Source organism: Corythoichthys intestinalis, chromosome 8 (assembly GCF_030265065.1).
Source record: "Corythoichthys intestinalis isolate RoL2023-P3 chromosome 8, ASM3026506v1, whole genome shotgun sequence".
Lineage (NCBI taxonomy): Eukaryota > Metazoa > Chordata > Actinopteri > Syngnathiformes > Syngnathidae > Corythoichthys > Corythoichthys intestinalis.
This window is the reverse complement of record NC_080402.1, coordinates 17,351,922-17,377,316: the sequence shown is the minus strand read 5'-3', so window position 1 is coordinate 17,377,316 and position 25,395 is coordinate 17,351,922. Positions and strand designations below refer to the sequence as shown.

Below are 25,395 nucleotides of genomic sequence, written 5' to 3'. Positions count from 1 at the left end.
CCACATTGAGCATGAAGAAAAGAAAAAAGACCAAAGAACTGTCTGAAGACTTGAGAAGGAAAATTGTGAGAACGCATGGGCAATCTCAAGGCCTCCAAAGACCTGAATGTTCCTGTGTCTACCATGTGCAGTGTCATCAATGAGTGTAAAGCCCTCCTTAGATGTGGACGGAAAAGAAAAATGGACGAGAGATTTCAACGAATGATTGTGCGGCTGGTGGATAAAGAACCTCGACTAAGATACAAACAAGTTCAAGCTGTCCTGCAGTCCAAGGGTACAACTGTGTCAAACCGTACTATCCGTCGGCGTCTGAATGAAAAGGGAGTCCATGGTAGGATGCCTAGGAAGACCCCACTTCTGACCCAGACACATAAAAAGGCCAGGCTGGAGTTTGCCAAAACTTACCTGAGAAAGCCAAAAACATTTTGGACGAATGTTCTCAGGTCAACTGAGACAAAAGTAGAGCTTTTTGGGAAAAGGCATAAACATAGAATTTACAGGGGAAAAAAAGACCTTCAAAGAAAAGAACACAGTCTCTACAGTCAAACATGGCAGAGGTTCCCTGATGTTTTGGGGTTGCTTTGCTACCTCTGGCACTGGTCTGTTTGACCGTGTGCATAGCATTATGAAGTCTGAAGACTACCAACAAATTTAGCAGCATAATGTAGGGCCCAGTGTGAGAAAGCCGGGTCTCCTTCAGAGATCATGGCAGTTTGGAGAAGGCACCCTTCAAATATCAGAGACCTAAATTAATTGGCCAAAGAAGAATGGTCTAAAATTCCAGAAGAGCATTGTTAGAACTCATTGATGGATACCAGAAGCGGTTGTTCGCAGTTATTTTGTATTTAAGTATTAGGCTGAGGGTGCCAATACTTTTGTCCGGCCCATTTTTGGAATTTTATGTAAAATGATAATGATTTATTTTAAAAAATCATTTTTTTGTGTTTTTTCATTTCAAGCAAAATAAATGAAGATAGGACTACCAAAGCATTTGTAATCTCAATCATTTTCAGGGAGAAATTGAGCATTATCTGACAGAATTGCAGGGGTGCCAATAGTTTTGGCCAGCACTGTAAGTGTAAGCCCATTTACTATTCTTGCTGAAAGTGACACCTTTTTTGCTTGGATGATCATCCTAATAAATAGTTTGACATCATGAAATTGCTACTTAAAAATACGGATCAATTTTGCCCCATTTATTTAACCTTGTACTGCAACCAATTTTTATAGGGCAAGGGAACTATTTTGGGTCATTTAAATAATGCTTACCTTAACCCCATTAATGAATAAAAACAATTAAAAATTCATACGATTGATAAAAACTGCTTTGATACAAAATCAATAAGAACATAAATACACTGTAGTTATAGCCCCCCCACCAATACAACTGTTAAGGTTTTTTGTTAATTTCATAGTATCTAAATGAGTCCCCACAAAGGGTTAATATAGCAACGTTTGCCGTGCAGCTGCATCAACATTTTCGTTGTTATTGTCCACTAAATGTTGTGTAGTGAAAACAAAGAGGACTTGGCAGCCAACGCAGTTGCCACTTTATGCCTGTTGACGCGATGGTGAGCATATGTTCACTCATCTCCACCTCGCACCTTGGCAGGCATATTGAACCTTTCCCCAAAGTGTTTAAACAACAAAAAAACTTGAAAGGAAAAATATGGGCTGAGGTGGTGTGATCGTGAATCCCGGTATATAGCAGATGGTGCATGTGCTTACACTTTTACGTCTTCTTCTTCTAGTGAACTTAACATGTTCACATACAGTAAATGTAGTCTTACACTACAAGATAATCTGCACATTGAAATCTAGTAGCATGACACTATAGGATTATCGTTTCAATTCTCTTGCTAGGTGAGCAAAAAATGCACACACTTAGGCCTGTCGCGATAACAAATTTTAGTGTGCAATAATTTTTCTCATAAATTATTGCGATATGCAATATTATTGCGCCCCCCCATCTTTTAAAAAACAATTTACAATAACACAATGAGAATACAGTAGGTATTAATAGATCAAGTACACCCATTTAAACGCGATAAATGTTTACTCTTAAATTCAAAAATACTTTTTATGAAATCACAACTAAAAACAGTAGACCCTGCCTCTTAAGTAAAAGACAACAATATTAATACCGCACAGAAACACAGAAGAAATAAAATATATTTTTCAAGAAAAAAAATAAAAAATAAATTGCACTTAATAACTTAAGCATTCAGGCAAATGAAAACTTTTACCCTCATAGCTTCTGCTATGGCGTACCATGTGTAATTTTCTGATTGGATGTTTTCCGAGGCACCCTGAAGCGCACACAACAGTGATGTTGTTTTGTTCATGTGACGCGGCACAGCCTGCCGAGAGCCACAGGTTGAGGAAGTGTTGTTAGCGCCGTGTGTTAATAAAAAAACAAAGCTGTCAGCACGTCGTGTGTTTGATATCATTGCCAGAAAAACGCACATAATAGGACACCATACAGCTTCCTTTTTAATGTTGTCCTTATAATGATGATCTGCTGCATCATAAATCACTTTGTGACCTTCCACCTCTATGATGAAGCGTTCTTCGTCCATGTTCGCTGGTTAAACCGTGAATAAGCAACTGGGCTGTTAGCTCCAGGGCCGGCTTTGCCCATTTTGACGGATGCGTCTTCGGCAAAAACAAAAAATTGCCTAAACCAACCGGCAGGCTCCGGCACGCCGGAGACAGTCTGCAGTCAATCCAGAGCACTGACGCGGCCGGTATACGTTGAACAATAGGAAATAATGGGAGCAGATTGGCTCTGGCACTATTTTTTGCCAGACCCGGAACATAGATCCATTTTGCGTGATTGGTAACAAGGAAGCCGAACTTTTAACAGCACGTCTGCCGCACACGCGCGCACATGCACGTGCACGCGAGGCGATAAATCGCAGCGGAAAAATTACCGCCTTCATTTTCATTTACCGTGGTGCGATAAATGGAATTATTGCATATTGTGACAGGCTTAAACACACTACAGGATTGAACAAATCAGGGGTACCGCACACTACAGGATTCTATTCAAATTGAGTCGGGCCCAAAAATAACAATAATTACATAACATGGGAGAAGAATGCCACATGCTCAGGATGTTAATTAAAAGGGACCAAGAATGGTCACAGTTTGTGAAAATAATTCATGAATCTTATAATTTCACAAAGTATTTGGAACCGCCCAACTGTGAATATGCGTGGGTCCATTTTAATACGTACTAGAAGAGTACAGCACACTCAATTTTACGTCTCTAACATGCTAATAGCATATACTGGAAACTCGAGGAGCACTCTCCGCCGAGCAGACACATTTAAAGCCTCACTATTAGAGCTGAAACGAATACTCGGGCAACTCGAGTAACTCAGATTTAAAAACTGATCCGAGTTATTTTATTCACCTCGAGGAATCGTTTAATTTTGCCAGCTCTAAGCATTACGTTTTTGCCCGGACTACTTTTAATGCGGGACAACGCGCTGACGTCACGTGCGCAGAGGAAGAAGCAATATTGAAAAAAAAAAAAAAAAAACTTACTGCAGCCGACAGCCGCTACAAACTACGCCGACATTGCTAAAAACTATGCCCGCATAATGCTAGTGTGGTAGCAGGTAGTGTCCGATGCGTCTCATAGATATCGCATGCATTTAGGACTAGATGCGAAATGACAGACTCGGCCGCGTCTGGGCAGCGTTAGTAAACAGCCGCCATCTTTAAGCAGTAGACTTCTCATCGCTAATAAATATAACGTTACTGTCACTCGCTCACGTAACGTTAGCCCTTCGGAGGGCTAGGATTCTATTGATTATGACCACTGTCGATGCGTGGCTAACGTGTCTTACATACAGGCTTTATTTAATCTGTAATAACACAGCGCTGTAGAGTGATGAGGGTGTAAAATTAAAACATAATAAAGCTAACTGTCAGTTTTAGCTCAGGAGTCACTGTTGAATAAAACACCAAGTAGCACTGGTCCCTAATGTGCTCCAATACAGCAGGTATCATACATTTATTTTGAACACTGCAAAAACTCGAAATCCTATCAGTACTTGCAGTTTAGACTAACTTAAAACTTAACTAGAACTTAAAAATAGCTTGACACAAATGGAAATTAAATTGAAACTCGTGGGAAAAACACGTAGCTTTCACGTGATGTGTGTTATCAAGCCTAATTACATTTTTAGGTAAGAAATATGTTTTTTTAAAAAAATAAGATCTAGAAGTTTTTGAGTGAAAGCAGTGATTTTTTTTTTTTCTAGTCACATCTGAGATGCAACTGTTGGCTGTTTTCAACAATGTACATCGAAAATAAAGACATTGATTGACTGAAAATGGTTCAATATTGGATTAAATGTCTTTTTTTCTCATGTATATTTATAATTGCTCTTTACCTAAAAAAAATGTTTTATCCGATTACTCGATAGAATTTTCAGTCGAGTACTCGATTACTAAAATATTCGATAGCTGCAGCCCTATTTACTATATTTGGGGGCACTCACTTCCTTCATGCCCCAAAATGTAATCTCTCTTTCCATCGTCATCATATCACCTACCCTGCAAATTTTAGTTAAATAGGATAATCAGTTATCAAATTATTGAGAAATTCCTTTTCTGACCTCTTTGATCTCTGACCTCATGACTCCAAAATTTAATCACCTCTTCAGTTTCACATTACAAACATATCCTGCAAGTTTGATAATATTCCCTTTAGTTGTTTTTGAGTTTTGTTAAATACAACCAAATCTTTGGCTCCATAACCAAAATATAATCACTTCTTCTGTTTTATATTACAAAAATATTTTGAAAATTAGCTAATAAGCTTTTTCTGACCTGTGTGACCTTTGACCTCATGAACCCAAAATGCAATTACCTCTTTCGTATCCTGCAGATTTGACAATAATTCCTTTAGTTGTTCTTGAGTTATCATCAACATATACATATAGACAGACATAGGGAACTGAATACATAACCTCTGTCCCCAGGCTACTGAAAACCCAGTCAATAACATACATGATGGTCAGACAGTCTGATCCAACAGTCAGAGTGGGAGGAGTAATACATGCTGACATAGTTAACACATGATGGGTTTTGTGGCAAAAGCACAGGCAAATACATCTCCTATGCACCTCTCCTTGAATGTGGCTCCCCAAAATCAGCCAATGACAGTCACTGAAGAAGGAGTGACAGACACTGCCTCTCCTCCAACTCCGACAGCACCCGACATTTTAAGTTTGGAACTGGTTCACCTGACATGTGCGAGGTGTGACGAGCTGCTCATTTATAAAAAATTGATCTTTGACACTTCAAATGTACTGTACGTCATGATAAAATGCTTCAATTCAGTGCCCATTGGTGGTCCGCTCATTGCGGTTTGCACGGACATGGCCGTTAGCGCCCACCTTCTCGAGACTCGTGACTGTTTGGCAACAGAGCTTGTTAGCCTCCAGTCTCTCAGCCAGTGGCAATTGTATCTGTCTGTGGCTTGCAACTGTGGAAATGGGGGCATGCCTGGCCCTACGTCACAACAAAGCGCTAACGATCTTGCTTCTAATATAGTTCAGGAGAGATTTATTGGAGTCTCAGCTTTCATGTACACATAAACCTTGTGGAGCAACAATTTTGTACACTCCAAGGAATGGCGTTAGGCTTTCGTTATTGCTTTCTAAAGATTTAATTCAATCACAACACGGCGACTGCTCTCAAAAGTGAGCAGCAAGCAAACACTCTCTGTCTCTCTCTCTCTCTGTCTCTCTCTCTCCCTCTCCCGTGTGGCTAGTGAAGCATTCAAGAATGACACAGAAATAGCAGGGCTCAGAAAACAGATTCAGACAAGCAATACTAACTGCTCGCATGGAATCACATTTTAAAATATGTGTGGTTTTTTTTTGGCTCTCTCAGTCAAAAAGATTCCCGACCACTGCCTTAGGGGTTCTGTATGAATGATACAGGTGAATATATGCTGATTCAGCTATTTTTCCAAATCTAGCTACAAAAGGGGGCTACTAATGACATACAGCATGGTCAGAAGAGCTGACACTTAAACAGAAACCCTTGTAACGTGAAAGACATAATACATGCTGACTGAGTGATGTGGTGTGGTTCTTGTAAGCACACATGACATGACATGACTATCTCCCAGCTCGACCTTCAGGCCTCCTTGTCACAATGCGCTTGCTTCAGCACATGGGAGGGGAAAAAAAAAACCCAACACGAAATACACACATGTGTAGCATGACCATGATGATGATGAAGATGATGATGTTGAGCCGGGTCATCATGCAGTCGACGCATGTGCGCCTTCCTTGCCTTCTCGCCATTCCCCGTGGTATTCCTCGCCGCTCGAGTATGTGAAGGAACCTCGTGTCAGGGTCATGGGTTCTGCACACATACAAATGCACACACTATATTAGAATCAACATGGCAGTTACATGATAGGGGAACCTTTTTTCTTAGCAAAAATGTGCCACTACTACTCAAAAAAAAAAAAACTAATAACAACGAGGGGGAAAAAAACGCTAATAATACATAGACTGGAAATTATTTGGCAGAGTGACATCATCAGTGTACCACAGTGGTGCCGGTCTTAGTCGCTAGCTGCTAATGCTTGCAACTTGTGCCGTATCATACATTTTTAAACAATAAATAATTCACATTTTTTGAGCATCTAGAATGAGCATTTCTGCATTATATGTACAGTGGGGCAAATAAGTATTTAGTCAACCACTAATTGTGCAAGTTCTCCCACTTGAAAATATTAGAGAGGCCTGTAATTGTCAACATGGGTAAACTTCAACCATGAGAGACAGAATGTGGAAAAAAAAAACAGAAAATCACATTGTTTGATTTTTAAAGAATTTATTTGCAAATCATGGTGGATAAGAAGTATTTGGTCAATACCAAAGGTTCATCTCAATCCTTTGTTATGTACCCTTTGTTGGCAATAACGGAGGACAAATGTTTTCTGTAACTCTTCACAAGCTTTTCACACACTGCTGCTGGTATTTTGGCCCATTCCTCCATGCAGATCTCCTCTAGAGCAGTGATGTTTTGGGGCTGTCGTTGGGCAACACAGACTTTCAACTCCCTCCACAGATTATCTATGGGGTTGAGATCTGGAGACTGGCTAGGTCACTCCAGGACCTTGAAATGCTTCTTACAAAGCCACTCCTTTGTTGCCCTGGCCGTGTGTTTGGGATCATTGTCATGCTGAAAGACCCAGCCACGTCTCATCTTCAATGGTCTTGCTGATGGAAGGAGATTTTCACTCAAAATCTTTCGATACATGGCCCCATTCATTCTTTCCTTTACACAGATCAACCGTCCTGGCCCTTTTGCAGAAAAACAGCCCCAAAGCATGATGTTTCCACCCCCGTGCTTCACAGTGGGTATGGTGTTCTTCGGATGCAATTCAGTATTCTTTCTCCTCCAAACACGAGAACCTGTGTTTCTACCAAAAAGTTACATTTTGGTTTCATCTGACCATAACACATTCTCCCAGTCCTCTTCTGGATCATCCAAATGCTCTCTAGCGAACCGCAGACGGGCCTGGACGTGTACTTTCTTCAGCAGGGGGACACGTCTGACACTGCAGGATTTGAGTCCCTGGCGGCGCATTGTGTTACTGATAGAAGCCTTTGTTACTGTGCTCCCAGCTCTATGTAGGTCATTCACTAGGTCCCCCCGCGTGGTTCTGGGATTTTTGCTACCGTTCTTGTTATCATTTTGATGCCACGGGGTGAGATCTTGCATGGAGCCCCAGATCGAGGGAGATTATCAGTGGTCTTGTATGTCTTCCATTTTCTAATAATTGCTCCCACAGTTGATTTCTTTACACCAAGCGTTTTACCTATTGCAGATTCAGTCTTCCCAGCCTGGTGCAGGTCTACAATTTTGTCTCTGGTGTCCTTCGACAGCTCTTTGGTCTTGGCCATAGTGGAGTTTGGCGTGTGACTGACTGACTGACATTGTGGACAGGTGTCTTTTATACCGATAATGAGTTAAAACAGGTGCCATTAATACAGGTAACGAGTAGAGTCTCGTTAGAAGTTAGACCTCTTTGACAACCAGAAATCTTGCTTGTTTGTAGGTGACCAAATACTTATTTTTCACTCTAATTTGGAAATAAATTCTTTAAAAATCAAACAATGTGATTTTCTGTTTTTTTTCCTTTCCACATTCTGTCTCTCGTGGTTGAGGGCTACCCATGCTGACAATTACAAGCCTCTCAAATCTTTTCAAGTAGAAGAACTTGCACAATTGGTGGTTAACTAAATACTTATTTGCCCCACTGTACTTGGACTGGAAATTATTTGGCTGAGTGACATCATTTGTGTACCACAGTGGCGCCGGTCTTAGTCACTAGCTGCTAATGCTCGCATCTTGTGCCGTATAATACATTTTTAAACAATAAATAATTTACATTTTTTGAGCATCTAGGATGAGCATTTCGGCAATATATATATATGAATATGGCTCTATGTTGTTTTTTAAAACCCAACTATCACTCCTGTTTAACTAGTTTTCTAATCAAAATATTTGACCTTGTTTATGGCTGTTGAGATATCTGCTTTGAAAGGAATATTTTTCTAAATAATACCTGGTGACTCGCAAGACAAAACGCTTTTGGAGTGAAGAAGAAACTCATGACTTTATTAGTGTGGTAAAATATGTGAACATTATTTCTTTTATTCTACATTTACTTGCAGTAAATATTTGAGTTAAGGCCAATATTCGTGTTTTATAACATTTGTCCAATGTCATCACGCAAAGAGAAGAAAGTGATGTTAATCTTGTCAAACTTGGAAAGTTTTACAAACCTTTATGTAAATCTCGTTATTCCAGTACTTTCTACCACCAATAAAAGACATAATGTTTAAATACGTCACTACAGTAATTAGGTCTTTCTCACTTAAAAGCGTTTTGCTTTTGTTTTTCACCATTTATTATGAAGCATCACCTACTTCCTGTACACACAACATTAAGATTTCTAGTAAGTGGAGCATGCACAACACAGAATATGAGTATACTTGGCTTTTTGAATGTTTACATGGACTTGGTTACCTCTAAAATCCAATTATTGGCTGAAAGTAAACATGCAACAACTCGACTTAAGTGTGGCAAGGAAATTTACAGGTTGTAAAGGAGCGAGTAGATGGAAAATTGTGCCAAATTTTAATGGCAAAATGCCCCCATTTACGGACAGTTTGGAGCCCTCAGTGACATTGGTACAAACAAAAGACTACTGTCCCTTGGGCACCTTTAGTCCAAGGTAAATGCCTACATTTCCTTACCTGGCACGCCAGATTGATTGTTCCAAATATATTCCACATATCAATCTGGAAAAAATCCAATCGAGACCTGTTTCATGGGAGGAACCTTAAAAAAACATATGGCTGCAGCTTGGATGATGGCTCTTCTCGTCACACTCACGGAAAAAATCGTATCCTCTCATAAAAAGCTTTAATGATTTTATTTGCTCCTCTTTTAATGAGGAAATTAAGTCGATTTCAGACTAAACTTAGGAAATTGGCCTATCTACAAAACACGATTTGCATTCCGCTATATTATTGAAGCAGATAGTTACTTCCTGGGCATGTCCGCAGCTCCCACCGCTTTCCCTTGATTGGCTCGCCATCAGAAGGCGACCAATCCACATTACGATGTACTGTATTGGTTCGCGGAAAAGCAAAAACATTGCTTCCCGTCAAGAAAAGCTTTCCGTTATTAGACATGTGCCTATTACCAGTTTCAAGGTATACCATGGTATGAAAACGTCACAGTTTCAAAAGCGCAAACAATTTCCGTCATACCGTCCCTAGGGTACGACCTATTTTTTTTTTATGTCCCAAAAATGCAGAAATTTCTCGCTTGCGGCTGCAAGGCTCAACCCTCCCCCACCGGTTGTTGCTCATTGTCAGTGAGTCAGCGGTGCTACACGATGGCTGGAGTAGGTGAAACTCATGAACTTTTTCCCGCGATTTGCAGGAAATCGCTGATATGGGAATGCTTCGGCGACAGAAAAGTTACAGACGGCCGCGGCTTAGAGGAGGGCCAACTGACATGTAAAACATGTTTGCGGAGGGTAGCTACCGAGGAGGCAGTACCTCCAATATGATTTCGCATTTATACAAAATTAAAGGTATTAATGAACACTGTCATGAACGTTTCTCACCAGCTATGAGAGTTAACGCCAGCGTGTTTAGTATGTCTAGCGGTGGTAAAATGTTTTTTTTTTCTCTCTGGCAACTGTCTGTGTTGAGGAAGAGAGTGTGTGCAATCTAAACATGATACTAGTCATACACACAAGCTTTTTATGGAAAATAATTCAATTATTTTTGTTCTGATGGTAATAATGTTCAGCTGTTGCTGTGAGTTTAGGCTCACCAAAAGGACTATTTATTTCAATTTTATTTAGAAAATTTATTTTTATTTCGTTTTTTAAATTAACATTATATTTATGTTCCAATTGCTAATATTTAAAAAAAAAATTAAAATCCTGTTCATTGGAAAAAGCTTTTTTTTCGTTATCCCGGATATCTCAAAGTAACACATTTTAGAGCTGTAATTGCAATACCGTGATACCATGATATTTTAACTGAAGATTATCATACCGTCAGAATCTCATACTGGCAACATGCCTATTCGTGATGTTCTTCCCTCTTCTTTTAATGAGGAAATTAACTGTATTTCCGACAATACTTCAGAAAATGAACTATGTACAAGACACCACTTTGTACTGACATTCTATTCAACCAGATAGTTGCTTCCTGGTCACGTCTGTAGCTCTCGCCTCTTTATCCTGATTGGCTCGAAACTTCAGATGACCGGTGAAGTGGTTTGCCAGTTGAGGCTTGCAAGACAGTTCTACATGATGAATCAATGAATCAGGAAGTACCATCATGATTGCAAGGCTATACATTTCCTGCACTGTTGCCGAGTCTCTGCCAGGGGGTAGAGAGCAAAGGCGCTGTGACGAGACAAGCGGCTTCTACTTACAGAAGCAGAGCTCTGAGTGTGTGGAAAAAAATTACAAAAGCATTTTCCCTAGCAGAGGTAGCACTTAAAATACACAGGATGTAAGAAAGTTTCCATCATTTAACCTTGTCATCGGAGATCTGACAGATTTAGATAACAATACACACAGTGGCGGACTTGGCAATTTTGGGGCCTAAGGCGAACATATCCAGGGGCCCTCTTCATGGGTCAGGGGTTAAAAAGGTGAGAAGGGTGTGGAGAAAATATGTTCCGGTACACTAGGGCTGTCCTAAACGACAAATTTTCTCCTGATTAGCCAACCGACTAGTTTTATGATTAGTCGACTAATCTAATAATTTTCTTTTTTTTTTTTTTACTAATTTAGCAATGAAATTTTTGGTGATGCTTATTAATTCACAAAACTATTCTGGAACACTTAAATTCTTTATTAAAATACAAATAATCATGTGAATAACAATAATTAATCACAAATAAACAATTAGGTTAAATACTGATAGCATTTACTAGTGCAAAAGAATGGAAAGTAAACAGATTCAGAACACTGACTTTGCCTTTCCAACATTATTCAAAACTATTCTAAAAAAAAAAAAAATCTAGCATTATCATTATAGTATACTGCTATATATAGTAGTAGTATAATAATTATAATAATTATTCATTACCAATCATATTTGTCATAAAAAGTGTAATTTGAAAGCTATTCTTAGTGTAGAATCTGTATTCTGTAGTATTTGCTCTACATATTATATTATTAATTCTGAAGTATGTGGGATTAACTCCAGAAATCGTTATTTATATGATGAACATGATGTGCTTTTATTTTTAAATGTTCACCGGAGGTATGTTCGCTAAACCGCTAAACGAAAGCTTTACACTCCGTAAAAAACATTCTTCGTCATTGCTCGTGGTGTCACTAATATATTTAAAGTTTTTTTCTATTAGCAAATGCTGTTTACCAGCTGTTGAGTGTTATTGTATGACTGATTGGAACTGTACTGCATTGTTTGGCCACAGGGTGTGCTGTCGTGCATAGTAGCAAGTGAGCTGTAAAAATACCGAGCTTAGTGGCGTGAAAAACGCGGGAAAGCCAAGTGAAGCTAAAGAACAGCTAAGCGGAGCTACGCGATGCTAAATGGAGCTAAGCAAAGCTAAACGGCGCTAAATGAAGCTAAGCGACTGATACTCAGTTCGTCGTCGTGGAACAGTCCATTGTAGTGCGTGTGTGTGGGAGGGAGATAATATAAATGCAGCATTCAAATGGCTTTCTTTTTTGTTTTGTTATTTGTTTGTTATGCTGACATAATTATACATGACGAATAGTTGGGGGTGCTGCTGGCTCCGGTGGCCCAAGCCCTTGCTCGTTGGGGCAAGGGCAGCTGGTTGTGGGCCCCCTACTGGTTGGGGGCCAAAGGCAATCGCCTACTTCGCATGAATAGTAGATCCGCCTATGACTACGCAACTGCCCCTAGTACATAACAGTAGTTTATGTACTGAGGTATCAATATGAAAACTTTCACCTAATTTGGTGCATATTCAAATTATTTTTTAAATCCATCAGAATTGAATATTGTGAGTGACAATCATGATGCAAATGTATGTATGAGTATGATCCAGTAATGTGACAGGAATAATTAGCACTTAGTAGGGAATACAAGTATTTTTTAGTATATTTGCTAAAATACCAACTGATGACATACATCCTTGTATTGCTTCCTTTTGTATTATTCCAGGGTAACACAGTAAACGTTTATAATGACAGACACGCCTCCGTATACTGTTTTATTAGACGTTATTGTTTGTGAAGTGCCATTGTTTAGTGTGATGAGCTGAGTGGTGGAGGAGGAGCGTTTTCCTCCATCGAATGTTGCCACAGTAACGGCGCCTGGATCCCTTTCATCCTGTCGGCATCTGGACGACGCCAGCCCCCAATCACATTACAATCAAATACACGCAAAGGAAACAAAAATAAAGCGTTTACCTGTTTAATAAAACTGTGAACTCGGTTGTCTCGCTACTACATCGCTGAACTCAGCGCCGACAGATGGCGGGAATCAGCTCCGAGCGACGACAAATTAGCCCCTTCCTTAGTATTTTCCCGGATGTGCTGAATAAAGCAACGCCAATGTGCGACGTCGCCATTGGTCTATTCCGCTCCACTTCAATTCATGCTCTGATCTCATTGGCTAGATTTTCCCTACTCGACGTACCGAGATAGCGACATCTTTGTCGAGGGCAACGGGTTCAACGACTTAATTAGCCGGAGTGCACTTCTCTTTAAAACGTTTGCCCTTGCTGCATTTTATGTGCAGCGGGATTACAAAAGGGCATCGAGCTTTCCCCCCTTTTAATGACACCGTGCCATTTCGCTTTTCAATTTGGTGATTAGGCCCACGTTTTTGGTGAGTTTTATGGAACTTGATTTACGTGCCCTAGTAGGAGTAGGGCAGCTGCAATGAGCCTAGGGCAGGATGGCGTTGATGTTCAAAATAACTGCCTGATGTCTCTTTTCAATTCACTAAAAAGCTGACGAGGATTAAAAAAAAACAGCAAGGTGACCCAAATTAAAACACGCCGACTTCCTGGGGATTAATTAAGGCAGGGTGGTGATAATTATTTCCCCCAGCACTCAAAACGCATAGCAGTGCCAGAAACCTAGTAGTGGGAAGGAATGATTACAAGCAGGGGCGGAGCTAGGGGGCTGGTGGTGGGGCTGGGCCTCAAGGGGGCCCGGTTTCGGGCGTAAAGGCGGTCTGAGTGGGCCAAGGTAGGGTGTAAAACTAACAAATGAGGATGCACGGAGCTGTAACATAGTTTACTCCAACACCCATCCATGGGATTCTCAAATGTTTTTTATTCTGTTTTGAAGGACAGCCATTAGGAGAAAACAGTAAATTCTCCCGAAGAGATATTTTTTCCTGCTGCAGTAACATAAATTAGGATGTTGGACTTCACTTTTCTTAAAATGCATACAACTTGCAGCCCTCCACCCATTGATTGGTAAAAGGCATAATTTCTTGTGCACTTGGATGTGGATGTCAACAGACATAAAAGATAAAATACTGAAAGAGCAAGATAAATAGCTAATCACTTTGCGTAACCTTTCATATTTACTTTTGTACTGAAGTACGTTTCAGAGTCAAGCCAAGTTATTTTACAACCCCAATTCCAATAAAGTTGGGATGTGTTGAACAAATAAAAGAAATACAATGATATGCAAATCATGTGCAACCCGTGTTTAATTGAATGCACTACAAAGGCAATGTATTTAAAGTTCAAACTGATACACTTTTTATTTTTTCGCAAATAATCAGTAACTTTGAATTTTATGGGTAGAACACGTTCCAAAAAACCTGAGACAAGTGGCAAAAGACTGAGAAAGATAAGGAATACTCATTAAACACCTGGTTGGAACATCTCACAGGTAAACAGACTAATTAGAATCATTGAGTGCCATGATTGGGTATAAGGTATAATTGTTCTGTCATTCAGAAGCAAAGATGGGGCAAGGTTCTCCACTTTGTGAGCAAGTGCGTGGGAAAATGGTCGAACAGTTTAAATTCAACAATGTTCAGTTGCAAGGACTTTAGGGATTTCATTATCTACGATCCAAAATATTATCAAAAAGTTCAGAGAATCTGGAGAAATCACTGCATGTAAATGGCAGCACTGAAAACCAACATTGAATATCAGTGACCTTCGATTCCTCTGGTGATACTGTATCAAAAACCAAGATCAATATGTAAAGGATATCATCACATGGGCTCAGGAACCCTTCAGAAAACCAATATCAGTAAATACAGTTCAGCGCTACATTTGTAAGGCAATTTAAAACTCCATTTTACGAAGCGAAAGCATTTATCAACAACACCCAGACCCTGAAGATTCCACATTTAGAATTGTTTTAAGGAAATTGTGGACTTCGTAGCTCAGGGCCAAAGAAGAATAGAATCATCCAGACTGTTATGAACGCAAAGTTCAAAAGCCAGCATCTGTAATGGTATGGGACTGTGTTAGTGCAAATGGGATGGGTAACTTACACATCTACATATGAGTGCACCTTTAATGGTGAAAGGTACGTAAAGGTTTTGGAGAAACATACCGCTATCCAAGCAAAATCTTTTTCATGGACACCCCATCACTCCTGCCTATTTCAGCAAGGCAACGCCAAACCTAATTCACACCTATTACAACAGCTTGGCTTCGTAGTAAAAGGGTGTGGATTAGGACTGCAGCTATTGATTATTTAAGTAATCGATTAATCTATCAATTAATTTGAATGATCGAGTGATAGGATTAGAAACATTTAATGCGTTTCAGAAATGTCGAAAGCTTGCTAAGATTGCACTTTCAAAAGAGCCATAAATGCGAATAAAAAACAAAACTCCCGAGTGTTTTTTTCAAACTATGCAAAATTGCACTTTCATTTCACGAGCAATAAATGCATTTAAAAATAAATTAAAATACAAGAGCTTAGCCTTAAACAGTATTAAAAAAATGTTGATAAATGACGATCAAAATACAACAAAAGAAGAATTGGCTAACTTGCATAGCAAAAGTCCGTTAACCTAAATGCTATAAAATGCTAACGGTTTTTACAAAATTCTCTTAAATTGTTCAAACACATATTCCCACAAGTAAACTGCTAAATACACCTCATTACGACTGCATAAACAATCATATTAGCTCAAACAAAAACTTATAACCTTACGTTGGTCTTAACAAGGAGCAGCTTGATCCAGCTGTTAAATGAGTTATGTCATATTCACTGTTGCCACTAGAGGGCAGTGTATCCACCCAAATCAATAACATTAAATGCAATTACTTTAAAAACAAACCATTACTACGCCCCTAATTAACCGATTGATTTTATTCAAAGTTCTTTTCTAATCGAATTACTTGAGTTAATCGATTCATCACTGCAGCTCCTGTGTGAGTGTGGGTACTAGACTGCCCTGCCTGTAGTCCAGATTTGTCTCTCATTGAAAACGTGTGGTGCATTATGAAACGTAAAATATGACAACAGAGAACCTGGACTGTTGAACAGCTGAAGCAAAAGTATGGGAAAGACTTCCACAAAAAAAAGCTTCAACAATTAGTGTCCTCAGTTTCCACACATGTATTGATTGTTGTTTAAAAAAAAAAAAGGGTGTCGTAAAACAATGGTAAATCTCCCAGTTTTTTGGGAATGTAATTCCATAAAATTCAAATTTTATGATAATTGGCTAAAAACAATCAAGTTCTTCCGTTTGAGCATTAAATATCTTGTCTTTGTAGTGTATTCAATCAAATATACTGTTGGTTGTATTCTGTATTCTGGTTTTATTTGTGTTTAAGACAACGTCCCAACTTAGTTGGAATTAGGCTTGTATGTAGACCTTCATCAATCATCGGAAACCTGCCAGTATTTTGTGGAGGAGAGGTGAATAACCTTGAGAAAGCATCATATTTTCATGAAATGATAGCCTGCAATATTAGTTTTCAGTATGTAGTAGTATCACGAGGGCAGGCAGGTGCTGCAGGTAGAATCCTCTGAGGGAATGTATTTTCTCAGGACCTATTCAGGTTAGTCGATGCAGCAACACCTTCGGGGAAGTTGCCCTTAGATCTTGTCCTGATTGTTGTAGAATCCCTATAGCAGCAGCCTTATTTTGCTCATCACCTAATCTCCGAATAACAGTCTTATAAAAAAAAAAAAAAAAAAAAGCCAAAATCTAGTCAGTTAGTATTGCAGTACAGGACAAGTGTGGTTTTACCAAATCCAAGAGTAAAAAAAAAGTCTGAAGTTGATAGTCTGCATTATTTTTCCTAAAGAAGTTGAATCAGTACTGCTGCTTTTACCTTTTTTGTTTATTTACAGAAGTACAGAGTGTGAGTACTTTGGTCACCCCTGCATAAAACATTAGCACAGTTTATTTCCACATGATATATTCATATTCAGTTAGTCATTTGACAATTAAAATAGGTCAAAGACATTATATAAAACATAGGATTTTCCCGTTACGGCCTAAACAGAACAGCCACTAGATATGACAAAAACCATAGAAGAAACAAGCATAGGATTTTAATGCGATTATTTTAGCACATTAAACCATTAACAAAGGGTTCGTTCTAATCCTTTTAAGGAGAAGTTAGTAATACTTTAATTGGCTAAATGACCGCATTAGTGTGGATGTCAACAGTGTTTGAATATTTCCCTGACAGAGACCGAGAGGCCATTTCACTGTAAATGAAAGGGGGAAAAATCATGTTCTCCACATGTGCAGTAAATGGCAAATCTTACTTGAGAGAGGACTGCAGGCAAGGAGGAAACCATGCACTGCAACCATGCAAAGATGTGACACAAAAGTCCCAGCAGCAAGGTGAGTAAACAAAGAAACTGTAGCGAATAATTGACATTCCCGTAATAGTGATTATTGCCCATATAAATAAATTCGACCATAAATATACCAAAATCAATGATACCGAAATACCAAGTGGAGATTGATCGTAGGTTAAGTGAAGTACCACTGAGTTATTGTTATGGATTTCACTGCTTTTAGTTTTGATTATGTGCTTTTTGTCCATATTTGGTGAAACTATCATCAGCAAAAGCATACATGTGTGCCGCCATCAATGCTCCTCTCCTGCAGACTGTGCATCTTAAATCTAACGAGGCTGCTGTTAGATTTGTGACTGGATGAGCGAGACTGTGTAGGCGAAATGTCTGCACTCGCTATACCTTGGCTTCAGAAATAAAAGTGAAAATAATAAAATAAACTTTTTTTTTTTTTTTTTTTTTTTTTTAAAGTTTCTTGAGTAGCCTTGCGGAGCAAAACAGCTATCGGCCTTCTAATGTCTCAACCAATCAGGGGAAAGAGGCAGGAGCTGCAGAAGAACCAGGTAGCTACTATATGGTTGAACAGAATGGCGGAGTGCAAAGCAGTTCATGTAGATGGGTCAACTTCTGAAGTTTTGTCAGAAATACAGAAATAAATTTTCCTCAGTAATAGAGGAGCAAACAACATCACTAAAAGCTTTTTTGACAGGAAATTTTGTTTTTGCTTTTCTTCAAGACATACAGTTGTGGTCAAAAGTTTACATACACTTGTGAAGAACATAATGTCATGGCTCTCTTGAGTTTCCATTTATTTCTACAACTCTGATTTTTCTCCGATAGAGTGATTGGAACAGATACTTCTTTGTCACAAAAAACATTTATGAAGTTTGGTTCTTTTATGACTTTATTATGGGTTAACAGAAAAAGTGATCAAATCTGCTGGGTCATAAATATACATACATGGATCCGAAAAAGCGAATCATTGACTTGAACAAGTCAGGAAAGTCACTTGGAGCCATTTCAAAGCAGCTGCAGGTCCCAAGAGCAACAGTGCAAACAATTGTTTGTAAGTATAAAGTGCATGGCACTGTTTTGTCACTGCCACGATCAGGAAGAAAACGCAAGCTATCACCTGCTGCTGAGAGAAAATTGGTCAGGAGGGTGAAGATTCAACCGAAAATCACCAAAAAGCAGATCTGCCAAGAATTAGAAGCTGCTGGAACACAGGTGTCAGTGTCCACAGTCAAGCGTGTTTTGCATCTCCATGGACTAAGAGGCTGCCGTGCAAGAAGGAATCCCTTGCTCCAAAAGCAGCACATTAAGGCTCAACTGAAGTTTGCTGCTGATCACATGGACAAAGATAAGACCTTCTGGAGGAAAGTTCTGTGGTCAGACGAAACAAAAATCGAGCTGTTTGGCCACAATGCCCTGCAATATGTTTGGAGGAGAAAAGGTGAGGCCTTTAACCCCGAGTACACCATGCCTACCGTCAAGCACGGTGGTGGTAGTATTATGCTGTGGGGCTGTTTTGCTGCCAATGGAACTGGTGCTTTACAGAGAGTAAATGGGATAATGAAGAAGGAGGATTACCTTCAAATTCTTCAAAATAACCTAAAGTCATCAGCCCGAAGATTGGGTCTTGGGCGCAGTTGGGTGTTCCAACAGGACAATGACCCCAAACACACATCAAAAGTGGCAATGGAATGGCTAAATCAGGCTAGAATTAAGGTTTTCGAATGGCCTTCCCAAAGTCCTGACTTAAACTTGTGGACAATGCTGAAGAAACAAGTCCATGTCAGAAAGCCATCAAATTTAACTGAACTGCACCAATTCTGTCAAGAGGAGTGGTCAAAGATTCAACCAGAAGCTTGCCAGAAGCTTGTGGATGGCTACCAAAAGCGCCTAATTGAAGTGAAAATGGCCAAAGGACATGTTACCAAATATTAGCGCTGCTGTATGTATATTTTTGACCCAGCAGATTTGATCACTTTTTTCTGTTCACCCATAATAAAGTCATAAAAGAACCAAACTTCATGAATGTTTTTTGTGACAAAGAAGTATCTGTTCCAATCACTCTATCAGAGAAAAATCCGAGTTGTAGAAATAACTGGAAACTCAAGAGAGCCATGACATTATGCTCTTCACAAGTGTATGTAAACTTTTGACCACAACTGTATATCATACTGTGGCTTAATGTGGATTGGTCGGTGATGAGTGGGACGAGAAGAGCCATCGCTATTATCAGTAGCCACATATGTTTTTAAGGTTCCTCCCATTAAAACTGTCACAATTAGACCGTCTGCCAGATGTTTCAGATATTTCTGTAGCGTATATATTGAACAGTCCACCTGGCTGCTTACCTCTCTACAGTTGGGTACAGAACTGGTAGTCAAAAGACTGAATGAAAATGTACATTTTGGTACTTTTAGAAAATATTTTAATCAACTGCTTGATCGGTCATAAACATGCGTAACGATCATGCCTCATGTCACGCGCTACCCACTAGCTAGTGAAAGCAAAGCGAAGACTATGGGGCAGTTTACATGGCGACTCTGCGACACAAAGACGCAATGACTGAGTAGCGGACTAGCCTCGCGTGCATATGGTGTCGGCGAAGACAAAAAATTCTGAATCCTGCCTCCAAAGTGGAAGAATCCGATTGCGGGGGTTTGAGGGGGGCTTCCTTGGCATGCTTATCAAAGGCTCCTGTGGCAATATTTAAGCAAATTTTAGCAAGCCATTCAGTGTATCACATTTGCTTTATTATTTTTTTAATGAATAATTTAAACAATCTCTCAACTAGCCTTTTTGGCGTTCTCTTTCGACTCTCTGGCTCTTGCGAAATATTGCTGCTGTGAAATTAAACAGGCTTCAAGTTGCTTCAAGTTCTCGCTGTGTTTCTTCCCTGTAATCTTGTCGTACATGTCAGCGTGTCGTGTTTGGTAATATCGCCTCACATTGAAATCTTTAAAAACAGCGACTGTCTCTTTGCAAATGAGGCAGACACAGTTGTTGCGTATTTTAGTGAAGAAATAGTCCAATTTCCACCTATCCTTGAAGCGTCGGCCGTCACAGTCAACTTAATTTTTTTTGTTGATTGTCGCCATTTTAGAAAATGGAAGAAATGGGTCACACGGGTAATGTTGCTTAGCAACATAGTGTTAAATGCCAGCAACATGAAGCAATTATCAGAGAATCCCAAAATTGGAAAAAATAAGGTCCTAATGAAACCATGTTTTCAAATTTGTTAAAAGAAAAATCAAAATGAATATGTGTAATAAGCGCTCTAATATCTATAACCCATGCTAAATCATGTTTTTTTATTCTCATGGAACCTGCAGATGCATATGTTGAATTGCATCCATCATTTTTTTTTCAAGAAGAAATGTCAAAATTCTAAATTAGTCTCAAATTCATGAAATTTTAGGTGTATCAAATGTTATATATTTGGCAATAAAGGGTTAAAGTGCTGCTACCTTTTAGTGGGTAAATGAGGAGCAGCATTTTGTGTGTAAGCTACTTCATATGCTGGTTGCAGTACTGCTGACCACTTCATTAAGTCTGTGTGCGGGCCAGACGTTATTGATTTTATGACAGAGGCTGGGGGCCGGATGAAATTTGACCACGGGCCGCATTTGGCCCCCGGGCTGGACTTTGGACATGTCTGACATGGGCGTTTTCATCCATTTTGTGTAATCCGTGTCAGCTGTGTTTTCACTGTCTTTACGTACAACTTGAGTAATACGTATAAAAACATACGTGAATACATGAAATATATATATATATATATATTTTAAAAAGTGTACATGTTATGTCATCAACACACCTTTAAAATCCACTATCCGGACATCCATTCCAACCATGATGACAACAACCAAAAACAAACCCCCTTTGTATGCAAACCACTGCTTATTTACATGTGGTGCAGGCGCACTAACAACGCTCCTTGTCTCTACGCCTTAAATCCGCCCGGCACCAGTGCCCTTTGACACACATCGGCCCCTCTAAGCCAGGCCACATTTGGTGTTCATACACAACATTAAAAAAAAAAAAGAGACAAACATCCCTTAGGACGACCAATGGCTGCAGTGATGCTTGGAGAGATGGGGGAGGGAGGGGTGGATGAGGGGTAGGTGGGGGTCTTTTCTGCTGGGTGGGTGGGACGAGAGAGAGAGAGAGAATGAGAGAGAGGTATAGAAAGGGGGGATGCTGCAGTCGCGTCCACTCACATCTCACTCCACCCAGCGTCAGAAGAGTGAGCGAGCGAGGGTGACGCGCGCGCCCAGCAGTATGTGCGCGCCCACGGGAGGGGCCGACAGAAAATGGCGAGCCTGTGCAAGCGGCAGCAATGCACGATAGAGAGGCGCGGCTTTCGGCAGGAGCTTGACTCGTGGAGGCACAAACTCATTCACTGTGTAGGTAAGCTCGCTTGGAATTGTGTGCGTGTGCGCATGTGGGAAAGCGACTCAGTTGAGTTGTCAGTTTATTTCTTGACATGGTTGTGAAGTGAACGCTCGAGAACTGAAGTTTTCTCGTTGTTTTCATAAAGCGGTCGATTCCTTGCTTGGCTTCTTTTTTCATCTATTAATTCTCTTGTTTGTTTGTTTTTTTTTAATTCTAAAGCGTTTCGTTCTCGAGCTGTTTATTTATCGGAAGCGTCACGTGGTGCTTCAGAGCCGCGCCTCGGCCAATCAGCGTAGCCAGTGTGCCCGCGTGCCCGCGCACCGGCCGGGTTTTTTGGTAAGAGGGAGGTGGACGTGCGCGCTCTCGATCTCCAAACATGATCTCCCCCTCCACCTCCCTCAATCCCTTCATAATGGGATTTTGGGAGCGCGCATAGCTGCATTGGGAATGGCAGTATAGATTATCATGGCCTGCTTGAAATGTTTCTTTCTTCTTGTTGTATTCTTTGTTTGTGTTTTATTTTGGACGAGCCGCCCCCAAACCTCCTTCTCGGTCCTCCTTCCCCACCCTCAGTGTCCATTTGGTGTATTTCATTAGCTGGCGTTTTAATCCGGTTACATCCAGCCGTCCTGATGTTATGTCAAGATTATCGTCCACTCCGCCAGTGATCTCGCGACCTCGCCAGCCTAATCCGCCTTTTACGGCTTCCCCGAAGCGGGAGTGCAGTACAGGCAGTAATGGGGATGGTGGTGTTTTCCGAGTTTTTTTTTTTTTTTTTTTTTTTGGGAGGGGGGGGGGGGGGGGGTCAGCAGTGTCCAGATGTTGCGCATTGAACCATCACTTACTTACAACCACTCGGTCCATTCTTGCCAAGATTTTTAGCAAACAAAACTCCTCATGTGAATATGAGAGGGGATGATTTCAATGAAGTGTCTCTTAAATTCCTCATCAATGTACACTTAATTAAATGTATTCAGTCCATTTAATCCACACGGTGTATGGTTATATACAGTTTTAGTTTACTGTATTAAGCACTTATTTTAAGTTTCATATAAAAACATGTTTCAATGTTGTGCATTACTTTGCATGTGTTATTCCAATTAGGCTATGTATGTATCTGCTTTATGTTTTGGAGATGGCTTAAGGATATGGTCTCCATTTTGTGTTTATCATCCATCCGCTACCCAATATGATAAATCAGACACATCATATAGTTTTATCTATTAAGGAACAAGATACAGTAATTCATCAAATTATCTATTCAGCATAGAGCTCCAGACTCTATTTATATACAGTATATAGGCTTGTATTGATTTATTTAGATTTTTATTAGGAGAACAGTGGCTCCTTTGCTGAAATTTTACAGGCGTGGGTGTAACATTTAGGGGCATGCAATGTAAATCGACTTGAGAAATTAAAATTTACATTTGTATACAATCTATATACAAACTATATCACTGATAAATACCTGAACAGTCATTTGTATAGAATAGTTCAAAACTGGGATTAAGTGTGTAGCAGATGTTGTCAGCAACAACAAAAATATACAATTAAATAATATTGATAGATTTTGTTTTTAATCTGTACATTTTCTGTTCACGTAGATACGAATAGATGAAAAATGTACTTGCACTATGTCAAATATTAGGAGCAGGATGTCCCCATTTAAGAGCATTCTGGAGCTGTGTGGTGCAGCTAATCTATCTGTTTATGCAGTTTAATTCTATAGTCTATTCTCTATATTATTTACCTATGCAGCTTGCTAAAGCTATGCTATGTTAGCTCTACTTCCTGTACTTACTGTATATCAGCCAGTTTAGCCACCTAGCTTCCTCCCCATGTATATTATTCCAGCCTTACAGAAAGCAAATTTTATTTCACCTATGTTATGCTATGCTTTATCATATCAACTGAATACTTACTAATGAACCAAGCAGTGCTACCCCACACTATTTCTATAGAGGTAGTTGTCCATGTAACAAATGACCCATTTCCTATTACGTGGCCCACTTTGGAACATGTGTCACAGAAATGAAAGCACTATCTTTTGAGATTCTTAGTTAATGGCAGGTTTTACTGTAATTCCTTTCGTTCTCCTTTCCTTTTCTTCGTTTCTTCCTTTTAGTCTCTGCTTGCAGTGGCAGCTTTTAAGTCTTTTAAAACAGCGTTTGTCTTGTTTGTGGGTTTGAGGGCTAATTAGTGGCCATGCATGGCCTGTCTCGTGGATTTAAGTGAAGCGCGATATGTGTTAGCATGTTCGCTCATGTTGAATTTGGGGGGAATTGTGGATACAGTAGGTCCTCAGTTAGTGTAGGCCGCATCAATTATTTTCCGAAAAAAGATTTAAAGTATTCAAAAAAAGGTACAACCAAATCAATCTTCTTAATTGTTACAGTTCTGAACTTAAGTGGCTCTTCAGAAAATGAACAAGAATGGTGGTTTCTTTGCTTTGTTGATATTTTGCATACTCCAAGTCCTTAGCACGTCAAGTTGAATAGTGGTGCACTTAAAGTGAATGTACATTTACTTTATGATTTAATTTGCATGAACATTTAAAAAGTGTCGATAGTTTTCTAAAAGCAACATTGCTGTTCTTTCCAAATAAATGCTAAAAATCATGCAAAGCTTTGTTGCACTTTTCTTTTCTTTGTAAATAGACTAACACACACATCATAGACTGCTAAAACTCTGTTGTTTAAGCTATTTGTCAACACAACATCAGCCAAAGATTCAAACATTGAAAAGAAAATTGTCTTTAAATAGGTTAAAAAACAAACAAACAAAAAAACGTCCATAACTTGTTGTATGGGAACGGCTTCCCTGACAGCGCTTCTCCTGTGGGCATTGTTTGGAGGCCAAGTAAAAATACTCTTAACACAAGGTGCAGTGACAAATGCTTGCTATATCATTATGTTAGCATAAGGTACCAAGCTACAGACTTGCATTGGTATTACACTTTGGTTTTGTGTGTTTGTTTGATTGGCAGATGTTGTCCTTTTAATTTATTGTTTAAACGATCTTCAACACCTTGGCAAATCCCCATGCTTAATCAAACCCATAGCCATTTTATGCTTTTTGTGTGTGTGTGCGCGTAGGTGTGTGTGTGTGCATGTGTGTGTGAACACATACATTTCACGTAATGTGTTAGCAGATAAGACGCCAGCTAAATGTCATCCAAAACACACTGCACTAATCGTGAGGCAAAGTGGAAGGATGAGGAGAATTGTATCGGAATTGAGAATTATACTGCATTAGTACTGTACTGTATTGCCTGTGGCTGGTAGATTTCTGTATTTGTGTGCTTGATAAGATAAAATACCTCTCACCTGCCTGTTAATATATGAAAATGGTAAACTAAGGTTTTGTAAGCTTAACATGCAACTAGCATGCTAACTCAGCCTTTTATTGTCCAAGTCCGAATTACATTTTTATTTTCGAGAATGAACATTTTTTTTGTTCTTGATTGTGTGATAACGTATTACCGGGTAGCATGCTAGCTTAAGGTGTTCAAGCTAACACAAACAACACACCAAGCGGTTTCTCATTGGCAGTTTACATGGCGAGTCTGCAACACGAAGACGCAATGACTGTGTTGCGGAGTGGCCTCGCGTTTGTATGGTGTCGGCGAAGACTGAAGGGAAAGACGCAAACCTTGGAATCCTGCC

General features: G+C 39.6%; 2 protein-coding genes across 3 annotated transcripts in view; one reads left to right on the top strand and one right to left on the bottom strand.

The window, feature by feature from the left end:
• Window positions 1-13,108, bottom strand: part of LOC130920837 (MORN repeat-containing protein 4-like) — a 41,653-nt gene extending 28,545 nt beyond the window's left edge. The window contains exons 1-2 of the mRNA XM_057844317.1: window positions 12,989-13,108; window positions 6,322-6,393 (exon numbers count right to left, since the gene is read on the bottom strand). Coding sequence (XP_057700300.1) covers window positions 6,322-6,388 — 67 coding nt within the window. The 5' untranslated portion in view covers window positions 6,389-6,393; window positions 12,989-13,108. The remainder of the gene's footprint in view (window positions 1-6,321; window positions 6,394-12,988) is intronic.
• A 144-nt stretch (window positions 13,109-13,252) lies between these two features.
• The window catches only part of lcor (ligand dependent nuclear receptor corepressor), a 108,051-nt gene continuing 95,908 nt past the window's right edge, over window positions 13,253-25,395 (top strand). The window contains exons 1-2 of one of the 2 annotated variants that reach the window (XM_057843121.1): window positions 13,253-13,409; window positions 17,212-17,369. In XM_057843121.1, the coding sequence (XP_057699104.1) occupies window positions 17,237-17,369 (133 nt within the window). In that variant the 5' untranslated portion in view covers window positions 13,253-13,409; window positions 17,212-17,236. Of the gene's footprint in view, window positions 13,410-17,211; window positions 17,370-21,576; window positions 21,746-25,395 lie in introns of those variants that run through there. The other variant, XM_057843122.1, reaches the window with a different exon arrangement.